General features: G+C 42.0%; 1 protein-coding gene across 4 annotated transcripts in view; it reads left to right on the forward strand.

Annotated features, from left to right (window-relative positions):
• Adamtsl3 (ADAMTS-like 3) overlaps positions 1-21119 on the forward strand; it is a 321025-nt gene that overhangs the window by 259090 nt on the left and 40816 nt on the right. For all 4 annotated transcript variants that reach the window (NM_001107533.2, XM_087558105.1, XM_087558126.1 and 1 more), the window contains 2 exon segments: positions 11727-11880; positions 18915-19986. In NM_001107533.2, coding sequence (NP_001101003.2) covers positions 11727-11880; positions 18915-19986 — 1226 coding nt within the window.

Consider the following 21119-nt stretch of genomic DNA (forward strand, 5'->3'; position numbering starts at 1 on the left):
TATCCAAATTACTCCACAAAATTGAAACAGATGGAGCCCTACCGAATTCCTTCTATGAAGCCACAATTACTCTTATACCTAAACCACACAAAGACCCAACAAAGAAAGAGAACTTCAGACCAATTTCCCTTATGAATATCGACGCAAAAATACTCAATAAAATTCTGGCAAACCGAATTCAAGAGCACATCAAAACAATCATCCACCATGATCAAGTAGGCTTCATCCCAGGCATGCAGGGATGGTTTAATATAAGGAAAACCATCAACGTGATCCATCATATAAACAAACTGAAAGAACAGAACCACATGATCATTTCATTAGATGCTGAGAAAGCATTTGACAAAATTCAACACCCCTTCATGATAAAAGTCCTGGAAAGAATAGGTATTCAAGGCCCATACCTAAACATAGTAAAAGCCATATACAGCAAACCAGTTGCTAACATTAAACTAAATGGAGAGAAACTTGAAGCAATCCCACTAAAATCAGGGACTAGACAAGGCTGCCCACTCTCTCCCTACTTATTCAATATAGTTCTTGAAGTTCTAGCCAGAGCAATCAGACAACAAAAGGAGATCAAGGGGATACAGATCGGAAAAGAAGAGGTCAAAATATCACTATTTGCAGACGACATGATAGTATATTTAAGTGATCCCAAAAGTTCCACCAGAGAACTACTAAAGCTGATAAACAACTTCAGCAAAGTGGCTGGGTATAAAATTAACTCAAATAAATCAGTTGCCTTCCTCTATACAAAAGAGAAACAAGCCGAGAAAGAAATTAGGGAAATGACACCCTTCATAATAGACCCAAATAATATAAAGTACCTCGGTGTGACTTTAACCAAGCAAGTAAAAGATCTGTACAATAAGAACTTCAAGACACTGAGGAAAGAAATTGAAGAAGACCTCAGAAGATGGAAAGATCTCCCATGCTCATGGATTGGCAGGATTAATATAGTAAAAATGGCCATTTTACCAAAAGCAATCTACAGATTCAATGCAATCCCCATCAAAATACCAATCCAATTCTTCAAAGAGTTAGACAGAACACTTTGCAAATTCATCTGGAATAACAAAAAACCCAGGATAGCTAAAGCTATCCTCAACAATAAGAGGACTTCAGGGGGAATCACTATCCCTGAACTCAAGCAGTATTACAGAGCAATAGTGATAAAAACTGCATGGTATTGGTACAGAGACAGACAGATAGACCAATGGAATAGAATTGAAGACCCAGAAATGAACCCACACACCTATGGTCACTTGATTTTTGACAAAGGAGCCAAAACCATCCAATGGAAAAAAGATAGCATTTTCAGCAAATGGTGCTGGTTCAACTGGAGGGCAACATGTAGAAGAATGCAGATCGATCCATGCTTATCACCCTGTACAAAGCTTAAGTCCAAGTGGATCAAGGACCTCCACATCAAACCAGACACACTCAAACTAATAGAAGAAAAACTAGGGAAGCATCTGGAACACATGGGCACTGGAAAAATTTTCCTGAACAAAACACCAATGGCTTATGCTCTAAGATCAAGAATCGACAAATGGGATCTCATAAAACTGCAAAGCTTCTGTAAGGCAAAGGACACTGTGGTTAGGACAAAACGACAACCAACAGATTGGGAAAAGATCTTTACCAATCCTATAACAGATAGAGGCCTTATATCCAAAATATACAAAGAACTCAAGAAGTTAGACCGCAGGGAAACAAATAACCCTATTAAAAAATGGGGTTCAGAGCTGAACAAAGAATTCACAGCTGAGGAATGCCGAATGGCTGAGAAACACCTAAAGAAATGTTCAACATCTTTAGTCATAAGGGAAATGCAAATCAAAACAACCCTGAGATTTCACCTCACACCAGTGAGAATGGCTAAGATCAAAAACTCAGGTGACAGCAGATGCTGGCGAGGATGTGGAGAAAGAGGAACACTCCTCCATTGTTGGTGGGATTGCAGACTGGTAAAACCATTCTGGAAATCAGTCTGGAGGTTCCTCAGAAAATTGGACATTGAACTGCCTGAGGATCCAGCCATACCTCTCTTGGGCATATACCCAAAAGATGCCTCAACATATAAAAGAGACACGTGCTCCACTATGTTCATCGCAGCCTTATTTATAATAGCCAGAAGCTGGAAAGAACCCAGATGCCCTTCAACAGAGGAATGGATACAGAAAATGTGGTACATCTACACAATGGAATATTACTCAGCTATCAAAAACAACGAGTTTATGAAATTCGTAGGCAAATGGTTGGAACTGGAAAATATCATCCTGAGTGAGCTAACCCACTCACAGAAAGACATACATGGTATGCACTCATTGATAAGTGGCTATTAGCCCAAATGCTTGAATTACCCTAGATCCCTAGAACAAACGAAACTCAAGACGGATGATCAAAATGTGAATGCTTCACTCCTTCTTTAAATGAGGAAAAAGAATACCCTTGGCAGGGAAGGGAGAGGCAAAGATTAAAACAGAGACTGAAGGAACACCCATTCAGAGCCTGCCCCACATGTGGCCCATACATATACAGCCACCCAATTAGACAAGATGGATGAAGCAAAGAAGTGCAGACCGACAGGAGCCGGATGTAGATCGCTCCTGAGAGACACAGCCAGAATACAGCAAATACAGAGGCAAATGCCAGCAGCAAACCACTGAACTGAGAATAGGTCCCCCATTGAAGGAATCAGAGAAAGAACTGGAAGAGCTTGAAGGGGCTCGAGACCCCAAAAGTACAACAATGTCAAGCAACCAGAGCTTCCAGGGACTAAGCCACTACCTAAAGACTATACATGGACTGACCCTGGACTCTGTCCCCATAGGTAGCAATGAATATCCTAAGAAGAGCACCAGTGGAAGGGGAAGCCCTGGGTCCTGCTAAGACTGAACCCCCAGTGAACTAGACTATGCGGGGAGGGTGGCAATGGGGGGAGGTTTGGGAGGGGAACACCCACAAGGAAGGGGAGGGGGGAGGGTGATGTCTGTCCGGAAACCGGGAAAGGGAATAACACTTGAAATGTATATAAGAAATACTCAAGATAATAAAAAAAAATTAAAAAAATAAAAAAAAATAAAATATGAGCAAAGAGTCAAACAGAAATAAAATGATAAATATGAAAAGTAAAAAGAAAATAGTCTAATGAGTATGAATCACCAAGAAAGAAAGTCACCTAATATAGGATAAAACAGAATTAATTAAATTGCCACATTGAAAGAGTACTTCCTTTACCTGGAAAATTTGGTTATAATACAAAAACTGGAAATAATCATTATTAAGATAGGACTTACTAAAATGTCTATACTTTAAAGATAAAAAAAAAGTGTGGTGTTTGCACCTGGACAAGATAATCAAGTTGCTTATTAGAGAAAGAAGATTGTAGTAGCATCAGATATCTCAGCACTAATACTCTGTGCTGGAAAACAAAAGAGTAGCATAATTAAGATAAATGTGAGTGAACAATTTTATACCCTGCCCAACTCACCTTCAAATTGAAAGGCCTTAGACAAACATTTTCAGAGATGCAAGAATTTAGGACATGTTATTACTGAAAGGTCTTCCGGGGGAATCTGTCAAACATCTTCAGTGGAATCATAGATGTTTCATCACAAGGTTGAAGCCTTATCTGTGGTACTAGAGGGCCCAAAATATGTCATCTCTCCCATAGTCCTGAACATCCTGTAAGTCTTCTATCCAATAAAGGGAAGTACAAATTATCCTGCCAGGCAAAATGGAGGTTGGGAGGAGCATTAAACATTCCCAATCATTAGAGATGCCTCATTAAAAAAAGTTTCCATCCTCCTTCCCTTCCCAGATCTTACTTACCTCCTCCCTACTCACCTAACTTCATGTTCTCTCTTTCTCTCTTCCCTCAAAAACAAAAATCATAACAACAGCAACGACAACACAAAATAAAAAGTTCAAAAATGCATGTAGTCTGTTTTGTGTACTCTAATACATACATGTTCTACTACTGTGTTGTGTGAACAATTTGGTTCAGTGGTAATTAAGAAAAAGTTGATGTTCACACTTATTATATGGAAGCATTGGGTATATATGAACCCACACACCTATGGTCACTTGATTTTTGACAAAGGAGCCAAAACCATCCAATGGAAAAAAGATAGCATTTTCAGCAAATGGTGCTGGTTCAACTGGAGGGCAACATGTAGAAGAATGCAGATCGATCCATGCTTATCACCCTGTACAAAGCTTAAGTCCAAGTGGATCAAGGACCTCCACATCAAACCAGACACACTCAAACTAATAGAAGAAAAACTAGGGAAGCATCTGGAACACATGGGCACTGGAAAAATTTTCCTGAACAAAACACCAATGGCTTATGCTCTAAGATCAAGAATCGACAAATGGGATCTCATAAAACTGCAAAGCTTCTGTAAGGCAAAGGACACTGTGGTTAGGACAAAACGACAACCAACAGATTGGGAAAAGATCTTTACCAATCCTATAACAGATAGAGGCCTTATATCCAAAATATACAAAGAACTCAAGAAGTTAGACCGCAGGGAAACAAATAACCCTATTAAAAAATGGGGTTCAGAGCTAAACAAAGAATTCACAGCTGAGGAATGCCGAATGGCTGAGAAACACCTAAAGAAATGTTCAACATCTTTAGTCATAAGGGAAATGCAAATCAAAACAACCCTGAGATTTCACCTCACACCAGTGCGATTGGCTAAGATCAAAAACTCAGGTGACAGCAGATGCTGGCGAGGATGTGGAGAAAGAGGAACACTCCTCCATTGTTGGTGGGATTGCAGACTGGTAAAACCATTCTGGAAATCAGTCTGGAGGTTCCTCAGAAAATTGGACATTGAACTGCCTGAGGATCCAGCTATACCTCTCTTGGGCATATACCCAAAAGATGCCTCAACATATAAAAGAGACACGTGCTCCACTATGTTCATCGCAGCCTTATTTATAATAGCCAGAAGCTGGAAAGAACCCAGATGCCCTTCAACAGAGGAATGGATACAGAAAATGTGGTACATCTACACAATGGAATATTACTCAGCTATCAAAAACAACGAGTTTATGAGATTCGTAGGCAAATGGTTGGAACTGGAAAATATCATCCTGAGTGAGCTAACCCACTCACAGAAAGACATACATGGTATGCACTCATTGATAAGTGGCTATTAGCCCAAATGCTTGAATTACCCTAGATCCCTAGAACAAACGAAACTCAAGACGGATGATCAAAATGTGAATGCTTCACTCCTTCTTTAAATGAGGAAAAAGAATACCCTTGGCAGGGAAGGGAGAGGCAAAGATTAAAACAGAGACTGAAGGAACACCCATTCAGAGCCTGCCCCACATGTGGCCCATACATATACAGCCACCCAATTAGACAAGATGGATGAAGCAAAGAAGTGCAGACCGACAGGAGCCGGATGTAGATCGCTCCTGAGAGACACAGCCAGAATACAGCAAATATAGAGGCAAATGCCAGCAGCAAACCACTGAACTGAGAATAGGTCCCCTATTGAAGGAATCAGAGAAAGAACTGGAAGAGCTTGAAGGGGCTCGAGACCCCAAAAGTACAACAATGCCAAGCAACCAGAGCTTCCAGGGACTAAGCCACTACCTAAAGACTATACATGGACTGACCCTGGACTCTGACCCCATAGGTAGCAATGAATATCCTAGTAAGAGCACCAGTGGAAGGGGAAGCCCTGGGTCCTGCTAAGACTGAACCCCCAGTGAACTAGTCTATGGGGGGAGGGCGGCAATGGGGGGAGGGTTGGGAGGGGAACACCCATAAGGAAGGGGGGGGGGGAGGGGGATGTTTGCCCGGAAACCGGGAAAGGGAATAACACTCGAAATGTATATAAGAAATACTCAAGTTAATAAAAAAAAAAAAAGAAAAAAGAAAAAAAAAAGAAAAAGTTGATGTTCACACTTATTATATGGAAGCTTTGGGTGTATATTTTCTTTTAAACATGACAGTAATGTCATTTTACAATTCACTCCTCTTTGAGATTCAAAAACAAGTCAGAAAGAGAATAAGATAGAAACTCGCTCATCAATGAACAATAAAATGGCTGCAATTCCAAACTAAGTTACAAAACACACCTACCAAACACCATAAAAATATGGGTCAAAGTGAGAAGGAAAGTGGAGTGTTGACAAATACTTCCTTGGGTACCAAGAAAGATACAGATTTCCACAGAATTAAGTGTGGCCAACCTCAAAGGCCTGTGCAAAGTTCTTTAATTACAGAGAGAGTGGATTAAGGACTGTGTACTACCCATGGGAGAAGCAAAGACTGCAGGATTGTGGGAAAGCAAGAGTTTGAAGAGAAACCACATTTATTACCTCCTTGTGGAGGAAGGATGCCAAAGATGAGATGGTGTGAAGGAAGAAATGGAGGCAGCAATAGCAGAATTATTACAGCATTATGTAATCTACAACCTCCTTTCCTAGTCCCCGCAACCAATCAAATGCTGTCAACCTGAACAGAGTTGTGGGTAAAGGAAATAAATGACTTGATGATAGGGTCTTGATGAAAAGCCATGGGGAGTATGTTAGCTCATCCTCTACATTTGTTCTGTCCATCTGCAGCTGGATGCTTTCAGAGCAGCAGCATGAATGTGTGCATTAAGGCAACCGTGAAGACTGTAGGAAGACTCAGGGTGCAGGGAACTATTCCAAACAGAGTCACTGGATAAGACACTCCCCAGAGAGAATGACAATCAGGCTCTGTATTGCAAAAGAAGTCACCATCATTAGGTCCAGAGGAAAATGGCTTACAAGTGAGGTCTGAGATTTTATGGTAATGAGAAGGGAATAGAGAGAGCTGGAAAGACAGCAGGAACAGACGAGGAGGAGACAAGAACAGAAATAAAACCTTTTAAAAATGTTTGTTAACTTATCTTTTACTTAAAATATTTTATACAATGTATTGATTTTATTATTTCTGTCCCCCTTCCCTTCCCAGATCTTACTTACCTCCTCCCTACCCACCTAACTTCATGCTCTCTCTTTCTCTCTTCCCTCAAAAACAAAAATCAAAACAACAGCAACGACGACACAAAATAAAAAGTTCAAAAATCCGTGTAGTTCATTTTGTGTATGCTAATACATACATGAAAGAAATTTAAGTAGAATCAGCATGTGATGGCTAAGACAATGCCCCGACTAGAAATCATGCATCACTACATAAAAACTCCAGTGCCAAAGGGATCTCAAAGACCCCTCCCCAAGCATCCCAGGCTATTGCTAAGATTGTTGGTTACTCTCCATAACCCCATGATAAGTCCTACTGCTTAAGATAAAGTCAATTATGTCATTGGGAATAAAGAAATTGAGGTGGTAGATAGCATTCATGATGCTGGAAGGTACTTTGCATGCTACTAAAGAAGAACAGTGATCATCGGTATCATCCAGCTGCAAACTCTGTGACTTACATCAGAGACCCGATGGCAAGGATAGTGGTGCAGATAGTAGGACCAACCTCATGAGAGTAGCCAGCCACTTTTTGTTTGGATTTAAGGCCCAGTCCATGAGACAGAGCTCATACTTGACACTGCTAAAATGGCCAAGAAACTGAGGATAGATAATCATGGGTCTTAGTGAAAAAAACCTACTACTGTTATTCTACTAAAGAAGCATAAAAGGACATATTGTTATATCCGCAGATCAGTGCCTCCCTCAGCCCTTATTAGAGAAACTTCTTCTTGCAGTAGATAGGAACTAACATAGAGACTCACAATGTGCAGAGAGACTAAACGTGCACTCGGCCCTAAACGAGATGCCTATATTTTAATATATATATGTGTGTGTGTGTGTGTGTGTGTGTGTGTCTTGATAATAAGTGTACATAATAAAAATTGTGCAATATGTTGTAAAGTTCAAAAAATAAATAGAAACTAACACAACCAAAGATTGCTTCGCAAGCAATAACAACAAAATAATAACTTATCATGATCAGAGAGATGGTACACATTCTAGAATAGATATGGTGAAATGATGGGAAAAGGAGCCACCAGGACAGGTGGACATTATTCATTAGCAACACTGATGGCCTCACCAGCGTTTGTTAAAGGAACTTTCAATATTGAGATTAAATAAGAACCATTGACCTCCTTTAGTAGAAGTTCATGAGCTGACCACCTATACCCTCTTCTGGCATGCAAGTGTACCTGCAGACAGAACGCTCATAACATTAAGATAAATAATAAATTGTTAATAAAGAGAAAGTTCAAGAGCAAATCGTCAACTATTAATCTAAGAAAATACAACCTAGAAGACAGCCTGCCTCGGTGTTATCTTAACTAAGGAGCCCAGAGGTCTAAGAGCAGAAGCAGTAAACAGAACGATAGGTAAAGCCATTTATTTTCCTTTAGCATTCAACACAAGGAGACAAAGAAGCAGGATCTGAGGGATGGAAGGCCTGACAGTGTTCTCTCCATAATGGTTGCTCTTCATGCGAACAGGCAACAAGAGCAGGTCAGAGAACCATCTGATGTGCCTCCTTGATGAACTCGGAGGACCAAAATGCTGTAAAGTTGACTCAAATCATAGACCCCAGGAATTAATTCACCTTGTTTTTTTTTTCTTTAAGGAAAATTAGTGGTGAAACATTTAAGTATAAAATTAAAACTAATGAACCAGCAATTGACTGAGCAGAACAGAATGTAAATACCAGAAGTCTTGACATCACCTGGTTGACATAACAGACAAACTGAGAATTTGGAAGGACGTGGGATCGTATCCAAAGTGGACTTACTATCTTACCTTGCTTAGCATAAGTCCCTGGTTAGTCCCTTAAGTCAAAAAAAATGCAGTTAAGATAACTATCCATGTTTTATATTTCTTTAATCTTCTACAGTAATATCAGAGTATTCCTTTTGAAATTAATTATTGTTCAAAAAACAAACATTCAACAGTTATCGTAATTTTATTCAATTTTCCCCTAATGCACTTAATAAGATTGCATTAATGCTTTAAATTAGAATTGCGTGTACCTGAGGGGATACTGAGTATTAATGTTATTTTGTAAATATAAGTTTTGGTCATTCTTGAATGGAATCTTTCTAGACAGCTTTGCACTAACACAACAATACACCAGTTAACTCATGAAGAGAAAAGATTTACATAGCTCACAATTTAGGAAACTTTGAAGTCCCTGGACTTGCACCATTCACCTCTGGGGAGTGTGGTGGACAATGCTGGTGTGAGTGGTCACATCTCATTCCAGGAGCTGGAGCATAGATAGGAAGGGTGTGTGGATCTCTTTTAATGATGAACTCCCGAAGACCTAAGGAGCGTTCCTTCAGATCCCACCCCTTAAAGGGACAGCTCCTCCCATTAGCACCACTCTAGGGACCATGTCTGTACATATGGATCTTGGAAGACTTTCAAATTATACCCAATGATACATTCCCCCCCATTTTCCCTCCAGTTTCCATCCATGTTGTCACGGGTGACGGGGTTCCATTCCTGTGTCAGGATGCGTATCCCATGATGCAAATGCGCCATCATCTCCTTAACCATTTATTGCTGATGGACTCTTATGCTTTCATCTTTCAGCTGCTGTGAACTGCACACACATGCAAAGGCAGATTCCTTTCCAACATACTGATTTCATTTCCTCTGGAAAAACATTCACTGGTGGGATTGCCCAAATAGGTGGTAGTTCTGTTTTTTGTTCTGAGAAAAAGTCCATACTGTTTCCCATAGTGGTTGCACTGATTTACATTCCTATGGACCATTGGAATGGCGGGGTCCCTTTTCTCCATACTCTCCCCAGAACTCCAGTACTTGTTGTTATCTTTGATAAAAGTCTGTCCTACAAGAGTAAGGTAATATCTCATTACAGTGAAAATCATTCATGTGCCCCTTGGTCATTTGAATGTCTTCTCTTAGAAAGGGCCCATTTAGGTGGATTGCCCATGTAGTAATGGTTGCTACTTGGATTTGTTACTGAGAGATTGATGAATCACTCATATGTACCCTCTTCTAGAAGACATAGTATGTAAACCTTCCCTCTCCTTTTGTGGGTCATCACTCATTCTGAGAGTCATCTCCTTTCCTTTGCTGTGCAGAAGCTTCTTAGTTTGATGAAGTCCCATTTGACTGTAAAGCTGCTTCCTGTGCCTTTAGGGGCGCATCCCAAAGTTCTTGTCTATTCCAGTGCACAGACTGTGTGTTCCTCTGTTTTCTCTGGCTGCTTTCAGGTCTTCGGTTTTTCTCTTTCTGTTTTGAGTCGCGTATCTTTGGAGCAGGTGAGAAGTAGGGATCTAATGGGCGTTCTTTTGTATGCAGATGACCCCGTTACCCAGCAACACTTAATGAAGGGACCGCTGTTTTCCTAGTGCATGTTCTTGGCACCTTTGTGAAAATCAGGTGATTGTAGACGCACAGGTTTAGTTCTAGTGTGAGCCCTCACTCTAGATGCTTATTTTTATATTAATTTATATTAACTATGTCCTGCTTTAACTAACAGAGCTCTAGGGTTTATTTTGAAGCGGGTACTGCAGAGCATCTTTCCTTCCATTTTCTCAAGACTGATTTGACTATTATTGATTGATTGATTGGTTGGTTGGTTGGTTGATTGACTGCAAACTTTAGGATTTTTCACAGTCCTGTGAAGACATTTTGAAGTGGGTGGCATTAGGTTAGCATTTTGAAGGGATGGCTTTAGGTGCGCAGATTGCTTGGGGAGATGTGCATAGTCTCCAGCATTCATTCTTCTGATCTATGACCATGGGTTCTCTTTCTGGTTTTTGTGTATCCATCTCAATGATTTCCATCGATGTTTTATAATTTTCATCATGCTGACCTTTTATCTTTCGGTTAAATGCATTGTTAACTACTTACTTTTTGTAGCTACTATGAACAGGACTGCAGCAATATTGATTTTTATAATTTTTATATATCCATTTCACACTCTCCATTTATTATTATTTTACCTCATAATCATACAGTGAAAAGTGTATCAGAGGGCTGAGGAGAACTCAGTCGATAAAGTATTTGCCATTCACACGTGAAGACCTAGGGCAGAACTTCAGAACCTATATAAAAGCCAGATGTGGTGGTGTACATTTGTAACCCAAGCCTGGAAGGGGTGGAGACAGCTGTATTCTCAGGGCTTGCTGACCAAACTGTCTAGCCCATCAGTGAATCCTGGGCTCAGTGAGAAACAGTGTTTCAAAACATAAAATGAAGAGCAGAAGTGAAAAGCACTTAATCTATGACCTCCACAAGTATGTGCATACACACACCTGCATGTGGGCGTGCTGTTCACACACGCTTGTTCACACACACACACACACGCACACACACACACACACACACACACACACACACACACACACACACTCACACACCACAAAAAAATAGTCATCACTTTTAACATAAAAAATGATAATCATAAATTCTACAACAATAGATTACTGTCAGTTACTTGCTAATCTCAGAAAGAAGGAACTGAAAAAAGAAAATAAGGAAAGGGGGAAATTAATGAAAAAGAAAAGAAAGGGAAGGGAGAGAAGTTGAGATGAGAAGCTCTCTATATAGTGAAAACTGCATTGGAGACTGTGCTGTCCCTGCAGGCTGGCCTGTGCTGCCCCTGCAGGCTGGTCTGTGCTGCCCCTGCAGGCTGGCCTGTGCTGCCCCTGCAGGCTGACCTGTGCTTCCCCAACAGGCTGGCCTGTGCATGCTCTAACTAGCTACTCTCATTGCAGTGTTCTGTCACCTGTGGGGTTGGATTCCAGAGAAGAAAGCAGGTGTGTCAAAAGCTGACTGCCAAAGGCCGAAGAGTCCCCCTAGCTGAGACGCTGTGCAGGGACCTGCCGGGGCTCCCCCTCGTGAGACCTTGCCAGATGCCGGTGTGCAGCAGTAAGTGTTTCACGTCATCCGTGTTTCGGTTTCTTCTCTTGCCGTCTTATCCTCAGCCTGTCTCAACTCCGTGGGTAAAGCAGGCCAAGCAAAACTCCAACTTGCTTTCAGCAGTGAAAGGTAGACTGGGGGAGAGCTAGTTTTAAGGACAGTCCGTTTTAAGGAATGTCTGCTTGTGAGTGTGCCTTGTAGGGATTAAGCTGAATTGCTTCTTGGCTGTCTTTGCCAGGAATGTATCTGTAATCACAATATTAAGAGTAGGAGAGCTGAGTATTTGATAAAAGGTACTTTCTTGGTGTTTTTTTTCCTGTATAATTCAAATATCAGTTAGCATAATAACATGCTTTTAATAAATGACAGTTTGGGTATATGGCCAATTAACTATGAATCCTAAGCTCGCTACGACGTCAATAGCATACTTTCATTCTATTCAAAGCTAAGCTGTATGAAGCATATTTGTGTATGTGAGAGAATGCTTATCTACATATTTACATATCTGTGTCCTGTAGGAGAGACCCAACCACTGAAATCAGGACAAACAGGCAGCAGAAAGGTGACACAGTATGAAGGGAGTAGGGAGCTGGAGGTGACAGCTTCTAGGGCCCATTCCTGCTTTTCTTTTTATTGTCTTCATTCCCCTATAAAAGAGCATGTACTGTGTCAGGTAGCCTCCCCTGAGTTTGCCTGCAGTGAGGAAAGATCAGAAATTAACTACTGTTATTTTGCTATTGCATGTGTGGGTATGTTGATTGAGGTCTTTCCTGGAGAAACGCACAAAACAAAGCAATCCAAACATTAAAAAGTAATGAGACTTATTGACAACCTACAACAGAAATCACCTTTCGTTTTTATCTCGTTTAGTCTCCCTGGCAACGCTGAGAGTCAGACATTATCCTTATTTAAAGACAAGGCATGCAAGACTGAAGCAAGACCTGAGGTTTACCCTAGACTCCATGACTGCCAATTGGACCCTTTGGCCTGTTTGACCACAAGTCTGTCTGACTCTTGAGCCCACGCTCTTAGCTGCTGCTCTCTGCTGATTCATGGACACCAACATTTTTTTTTTCCTGGGAATAGTTTGAGAACATATTTTCAAAATCTTGACATTCTAAAACCCTGAGATTCCAAGCTCTAAAGCCTCTTGGAAATCAGGAATGTCTGCGGCCAATGGCACGGCATGGTGTTTGTTTTAGTCTCGTACCTACCTGATTTTTATCAGGGTGACTAGGCTGTAAAGTGCCTTGGAGGAAAGGGAAATTAATGTCATAGCCAGCAGCCTCCTTAAAAATAGACAGAATGCCATGTGGAGAATACATCGTGGTTGTTAGGACACTCAATAGACAGGATTGGTTTATAAATCATTATGGCATTCAGGGGAGAGAAGAATTTCATAAGCATTAGGGAGGAAAACAAAACGAGAAAAATAAAGCATTTTTTCTTTACCCCACTATAGTCCATAGCCTGTTGACCATGTAGGCCATAGAAACAAAAGGAGGCAGGATTCTCCTAGCAAGAGCCAGCCACCCTGAGCTGACCTACAGTTCTGCCACTCTCTTGTCTCCAGCCAACACCACTGATAAATAGCATTTGCTTGGCCATGCTGTGATCAGCTCTTTCTGAACATTTATAGACCATTCTTTCTCTCCAATACTGCATCTTAGGGCCAGGTGATGAGCAGGGTACTTTCCCAGCCTCATTTCTCCTTTGCTTCCATGTTCTCACCTCCTATGTATGCCATTTTAACCATTATCCTTAGAGAAGGTTGTAGACTCAGTAGGTAGGCCTTCAAGACACTTTCTACTTTACTGGAGGACACACCTCTAGCTCCTATCTTCCTTACCAACATTTGCCAATACATGGGGCAATCAAGTTCCTTATTGATGACTTTGCTGAAACCTAATAGCCATACTTCTCAACCCCAGCAATTCTTCAATGCCATCACCATGGTGAGATGATACCCAAGCTTCCTGTTCTTGGGTCTTATTTGGTTAATGCCTCACTGTGTCCTCTGGAACTTCCATATATCCCTATTATTTCCTAACCTTCTGCTCTTAAACTGGAAACCTGTTCACTTAGCTGGCTTTTCTGGTGTTCCACTTAATCAACCCTGTTGCCAGCTGGTCTTGGCTTCCCTTGTCCATAGACCTCAATTATGGAGAGACTAAGCATATGCAAGACCATATATTTTTTGGCTTGAGGAAGGATCAGGACAGATTTGGGGTGCGAGTCCTTGGTTATCTTTAACCTTACAGAATTGCTTTCAAGTGATTTTCTAGTCTGCTTTTTGTCCTCTGGCTTGAGTTGCTGGGATTTGTAAGAATAAATAATGTGAACCTGCCAGTGAGACAGAAATGTTTATGTTATCTAAAATAAGCTGGAAAATAGTGTGGACACCCACATTTACTAAGTCACTAAAAATTCACCAGAATAGCTGTTTTCCCATGACCATGCTGCCATTTTGTTATGAGTGATCTCTTCTTTTATCCAATGGTAGCAGTAAGGCTGTGTTGTCACCATGTCCTTTTGACTTCCCTCTCTCCTCTCACCTCAAATCTGCTCTGATCCTTCCTCAAACCAAAAAATATATGGTCTTGCATACACTTAGCCTCTCCATAATTGAAGGACAAGGGAAGCCAAGCCCAGATGTGTCATGGCTCCTCTGAAGACACCGTTTTAGAATAGACACCATGTTTAGGACCTGAACACTGTTCTGGATTTACATAAAGTGAACGTTCTTGAAGATGCATTTTCTTGCTTTTCATTTTGATCATTTAGGGGTTTAGGAGGGTCAGAGGCAGGTAGAAAGGATGTCCCATGCTACACCTAAAGGCCAGCAGCACTCCATATAGTCCAGCTGCACTGAGGCTGCTTACCCATAAACATTCTGTGCCATGTACCTCTGTGGGCTTGGCTCTTTAAAAGCTCAAATTATTTACTCTTTTGTGTCTCCCAGCTGATGTTCTTTCCAGTTTAGGAAAACCCAAACCCTTAACTAGTATTTTTGAGTTTGTAGTTTGTACCTAGCGCTATCTATAAACTCGTTATAGACAGTCATTCATGATTTTCAGAACAATCTTATGAAGCAGGTACAACCATTATTTCTTTAAGAAAGAGACTAAAATCAGGTAGCTTGTTGGAGTCACATGGTGAGGCATAAGGAGACCTGGACTCTGAACTCAAATGAGTGATCGGGCCCAGTGTAAGAGAAATACAACTGAGAAGAGCTTATTAGGGAAGGAAGGATCTATGTAAGAATCCAAAGGAGGAAGTTATGAACTTATCATTAGGGGGTCATTGGTCACCTTTTCCTGAGAGCCTTGGTGTGGTCATAGGAACAGAAGCCAGGCTTATGTTGATTGAAAAATAAAGCAGCAAGTAAGTAGGAGCTGTTCTTCTGAGCTGATCTGAGCCATACCATAGTTATGGAATCTCAGGGGCATCTAAACACATTTAGCAAGTCCTACTCACAGCATCTTCATGGCCTCTGATCAATAACCGTCAAAAAGCCTATTGAGAGTCCAGAAACTAACTCCCCACATTCTTGACATAGCTTCAAATGAGCTTGTCCTACTGGATCCCATGTCAAGTGGAAGAAGAGGGACACAGTACAGCCAAATGGCCAGATGGAGAGCCAGAGTCTAAGAGGATTCCAGCAGGGTAATAGGAATTTTAAGGGCTGGGTCATGGCCAAGCCCATTAGGGAGTGACAGAGTCAGATGCCAGTGGGACGAAGTGTAAATTGCAGCCAAGATGGTGTGAGGCAGAAATCATGCATACTCCAGGGCTTAGAGTCGTGGAAGTGATACAACAGAGAGAAGGACAGGTGTGCAAGGTACTGAGGAATATGCTGTAAATATCATCTGGCACCTGGAGTTGGCCTATATGTCAGACTCAAAAACCTAGAAGGAAGACACATAGAAGAAATGGTTTCACTTTTTAGAAAAGCCACAGATGTGGTACCTCTCATGCCCAGCAGTAATGGAAGAGGTATCATGATGTACCTTCATCACACAGCCCAGAAGTCCCTCTAAAAAGGTGTTGTCTGTGCCTGGCCTCTCTATAGAGGGGATGATGATACTCCGGTCACATCAGGCTTGGCCAGTGTTAGAGTGTTGGAATAGTTCCAGACGTGAGAAAGACAGAAAGCCCAAATCAGAGCATTCTTTTTCCTCCAAGATCTGGTGCAATGACACTATACTCTAGGGACTTCTCTGAAGGGACTCAGGAGAACCAAAGGGGAACCTGGCAATGGAGTTTCCAAATATGGAACCTGGAAGCTTCGCGAGTCTCATGAGTGTCTGCCTCCATGATAATCATGCTCTACTTCCTGGCCCTCTGAACTGCTATGTACCCTCAGTGTGAGCAACTGCTGAGGCAGTGGGACCATAGGGTTTGCCTTCTATAAATGGTCATGCAACCAGAGGAACATACAGGTTTCATGCTTCACTGGTCATTTGTCAGGTGCTCTACCCAAAGCTGAGCCCTGCCTGCCATATGCAGGCTTCATGGCCTGCTTTAAGAATCAGGTGCTATCAACTCCAAGTTTATATAAGGAAAATCTTAAAGGCCATTAGTAAGCCTATGTCCTTGTTGGGTCATTGAGTCCTAGGAATCAAAATGCTCCGTGGCCCTCACATCATCCCTGTATTGTCCCCAACCTGAGGCATTCAGCTAGATAGTCTCCTGTGAGGGTTTCTGTCACCATATTAGTCAACATTCACTCTTTATGTAGAGGACTTTACTGTCATACAAGAAATTTTCTCTACACTTTGGATCCTTATATGGATCCCAGTGTTGGAACTTGGCATTGTTCTAGAAGACTGGGTTTCAAAGCTATCCATTGGCCATGTTTCTGAGAAACCTGATGACACACTTAAATAAAGTGCAATGGTGCCTGATGCTGAGACCAGATAGAAGTGCTCCCACCACTATCTTAGGAAAGGACATGAATGTGGCAGCGACCTGAACAGGATGCTCTTCCTTATCCTCTTCCTGCCTTACTAGTAGCAGCTTATCGACTGTCACTGAATAGAAGAAACTGGGCCAAGAGTGCCATTTTATACCATGTTGGTTTAATTCAGTGGTTCTCCAGGATGGCTGACCTCAAGCTTGTTGAGCTTTTCATTGAGCTGAAGAGCTTTTGAAAACCTGATGCCTTAACTACACCCTAAAAATGTCTGGGAGAATTGACAAGAGCGTGATGAGTAAATAGCTGGTATCTGTTTATTGATTGGTGCCCCTGTGTGCTCATTAAGTCCTTCATTCCATCACTACCTGTAGTGATGAGGGACTATAAGTTCATCCAGGAATCCTATGTACTTTTTTGTTTATTTATTTATTTTTTGCTTGCTCGCTTTTGTTTTCCATCATTGTTAAGGGGCAGTAAGTTCAAAACCTTATGTTGTCAATCAAAACCAAATAAACAAAAACCTATATTGTTTGACTGTGGCCAGGGTATCATCCTCTGTGGACACTGTATCATCTCTGGGATGAAGCAGATAAACACGCATACATGACATTGTACAGAGATGAGCTGAGGGTTCTTGAACAAAACCCAAGGCCAGATTGAGATCAATAGGCCTGAATTCTTAGCTGGCTCTGAATGGACTTTGTATGTCAGCTCACTATGCTTGTTCCTCACTAGGAAGCTTCTTTACTAAGGAAATACTATTATCAAATCCCAGTGGCTGCCCACAGGATTCTAAAAGTTATTCTTATGAACAAACATTCCCATAAGCACCTTACAGCTAGTTCCAAGGAACTATGAAGGCCATCTTTTTGAATCTCAACATGTTTTTTTCCTCCACAGTGACTCTTCCAGGGCTGGTAATAGAGTAAGATGTTTAAGTAAATCAATGCCATGATCTTCTGAATCTAGCAATGCCTTTGATATAAATTCAGTCTCACTTCCACCTGCTAGTGCCTACCAACCCCTCAGTCCCACACCCTGTGATCTGCTAAGGGACCAGCACATATTATCAAAGAGTAATCAGACTTCCTCCCACATCACTCCAGAGTAGATGAGCTTCCCTTCAGTAAAACAAGTGTGAAAGCTGTTACCTTAAGGGACAGATTACCTCTTTGGTCTCAACCCATTAACTAGAGTCAATGTCTGAGAGCAAATGAGACTCAGTTCCAACTCTCGGATTCCCTCTTAGACTGTCCTGTGGCTTCTGGCCGGTGGTTGAAAACATCAAATATGAGACCCTGTGTGTGCCTGCTACTGCAAGGTACATGTTATCTAAGCAAATGGGCTTAACCCTCACACTTTTCTGATGAAAGTCTCATTGTCATTTTGCAGGCAAGAGCTGGGATTCAACTCAGAATCATCTGACTTTAAGGTGCCTATTCTATTATAGCATTGTGATTTTGAACACACTCCTTTAATTCCTCAGAACCCCAAGGACATTTACTTGGCATGTTTGAGGGAGATTCTGAACTTGACCCACCCTGTCATCCTTTCCAGACCTTTTAAATGTGTTCACTCAACTTCTCTCAGCTCTTCTCTCAGATTTGATATACCCGTGGTCTAAGCCAAACGAATTCACTGAGGGCCCTGACAGGTAGTGCCCAGGCAACATATTGTGGAAGCTTCTTATTGATGGCCACTTGTACAGAGACATTAAGGACTAGTCAAGCCATATGCCACTGTGGCATAGAACAAGCATCCCTCAACTATAGAAGTAACCTCTCTCTCCATTTCACTGAGTCACTGAACCTCATGCCTTCTAAAGCAGGACTTCATAAAATAAATATTACATACAGGCAACATAAAATGAATACATACAAGCAACATGCTGAAGCTTGCATTCATTCTGGCTGGAGCATTAGGCAGCTGTGATCCCCAAGGTGTGAATGTTAGATATTTCTCATGTTTTAATTCTCGTGTCTTTAAAGAATTGGTGAGATAAAGAGACAGACAGACAGACATTATTAGTAGGTCTAACTCAATCAGCCTCAGAAATTTTCAGTCAATGATCTTTACCTGTGAGTGATTTCTTTCCATTTCTTTCCTTTCCTTTCGTCCTCTGCAGAACTGAAGCTGGGAATGAAGACAAACCTTGGAGAGCGGGGCCCCCAGATTCTGGGTGTCCGGAGAGTCTATATCCAGACAAGGGAGGAGAAGCGGATCAACCTGACGGTCGGCAGTAGAGCCTACTTGCTGCTCAATACATCTGTGATCATCAAATGCCCAGTACGACATTTCCAGAAGTCTCTAATCCAGTGGGAGAAGGATGGCCATTGTCTGAAGAACTCTAAGCAGCTTGGCATCACCAAGTCAGGTTCACTGAAAATCCACAGTCTTTCCACTCCTGACATTGGCGTGTATAGATGCATTGCAGGTTCTGCACAGGAAACGGTTGTTCTCAAGCTCATTGGGACTGACAACCGGCTCATTGCTCACCCGTCCCTACGAGAGCATGCGCGAGCTTATCCTGGGTTGGACCATAATGAAGCCAATAGCTTGGGAGCCACATGGCATAAAATGCGCCAGTTGTGGAATAGCAAAAATGACCTTTATCTGCATGGTGGCGAAATCAATAAGCAGCCTTTCTTAAGAGCTCTGTTCGGGCCGTGCAGGACCTCCGAAGGAAATGATAACTCCTGGGAGTTTAAGAGCAAGCAGTTTGAAGCAGCCATGAAACAGGGAGCATACAGCATGGACACAGCCCAGTTTGATGAGCTTATAAGAAACATGAGCCAGCTTATGGAGACGGGGGAGGCCAGCGACGACCTGGCATCCCAGATGATATATCAGCTGGTAGCTGAATTGGCCAAGGCTCAGCCTGTGCAGTGGAGGGGCACCCACGAGGAAGTTGTTGCATCTGAGGCTCAATTCAGAGGGGAGACAGGAAGAGTTCCTAAAAGCCCCACAGTAAAAAACCCAGGCAAACTGACTTTTAAGCCAAAAGGACCTGTTCTCATGAGGCAAACCCTACCCCCTTCGGTTTCGTTTAACAAAACAATAAATGCGAGGATTGGGAATACAGTGTACATTACAAAAAGCACAGAGGTCATCAATATACTTTGCAGCCTCGTTACTCCCAGCAGTGAGGCCACATACACGTGGACCAAGGATGGAGCCTTGCTGCAGCCCTCTGTGAAGTGAGTCCCCTAAGTCCCCTTGGTGGGACCTTATTGTTGCCTAGTTGAGGTTCCTTTGAAAAAATTTCACATTTCTTTTCCTAAGAAGAAATGCCGTGTGTGTGTGTGTGTGTGTGTGTGTGTGTGTGTGTGTGTGTGTGTGCATGCGTGTGTGTAGTTATCTAAACAAAATCTAGGAAAAAATCTAGGAACAACAAATGAGAAAAAACAAACAGGATATTTGGCTTTCTGGGGCTGGTTTAATTTGTTTAGTATTGTTAAGGAATGATAAAGGCCCATTAAGAAAAAACTCATGGTCAAGAGAATAGAATCACAGGCCTAGGTGGAGACCTAACATTAAAGTTGGGCAAGTCAATAGCATGACCAAGGGACCATCATATCACTCAAGGAGGGGAGACTTTCCCCTAGCAAAGCAGGCCCACCTTAAGCCATACTAAAGAGATAGGCGCACTAACTATTGCTCAGGGAAGGTACTTTCCTTTCCTTCCCCAGAGTTCCTGTCCTCTAGGCCAGTTTCTGCAAATCACAGTGTGCTTGTCCTGGGGTTCAGGGTCTGACTCAGAACATGGGTTTTGTTTTTCCTACCCTGTGTCTGACCAGATCCTAGCATGTTTCCCTTTCTCTTTCTTTCTTTCTTCCTTCCTTCCTTCCTTCTTCCTTCCTTCCTTCCTTTCCTTCTTCCCTCCCTCCCTCCTCCTCCTCCTTCTCCTCCTCCTTCTTCTCTCTCTCTCTCTGCCCCTCCCTCCCTCTCTCTCCCTCCCTCCCTCCCTTCCTTTCTCATTTTTCTTTGATAGCTCACACTTTACTTTTTCTCTAAATCCCCCTCCTTGCCATGTGACTACATTGTCCACAATGCATCTGCCATTTGTTTCTGCTCAACTCAGAGGGCATGGCTTTTCCCTTCTCTCCGCCACTCTCTTTTCCCGGCAGCGGCAGAGATGTACAGGTTGCCTGCCATTTTTTCCTTTTAACTGTAATAAAATCAAGATGGAAGCCAGTATGTGTGTACACATCCCATCCTGCTGAAAGGACACTCTAATCTAAAGCAAGCATATCTTCCAGATATAAAGTTTCTTCCTCTAGGCAGGGAGCTAGATCATTATTAGGGCGCCATGCCAGACCAAAGCCTATAA

The sequence above is a fragment of the Rattus norvegicus genome, chromosome 1 (genome assembly GCF_021556685.1).
Source record: "Rattus norvegicus strain SHRSP/BbbUtx chromosome 1, alternate assembly SHRSP_T2T, whole genome shotgun sequence".
Taxonomy (NCBI): domain Eukaryota; kingdom Metazoa; phylum Chordata; class Mammalia; order Rodentia; family Muridae; genus Rattus; species Rattus norvegicus.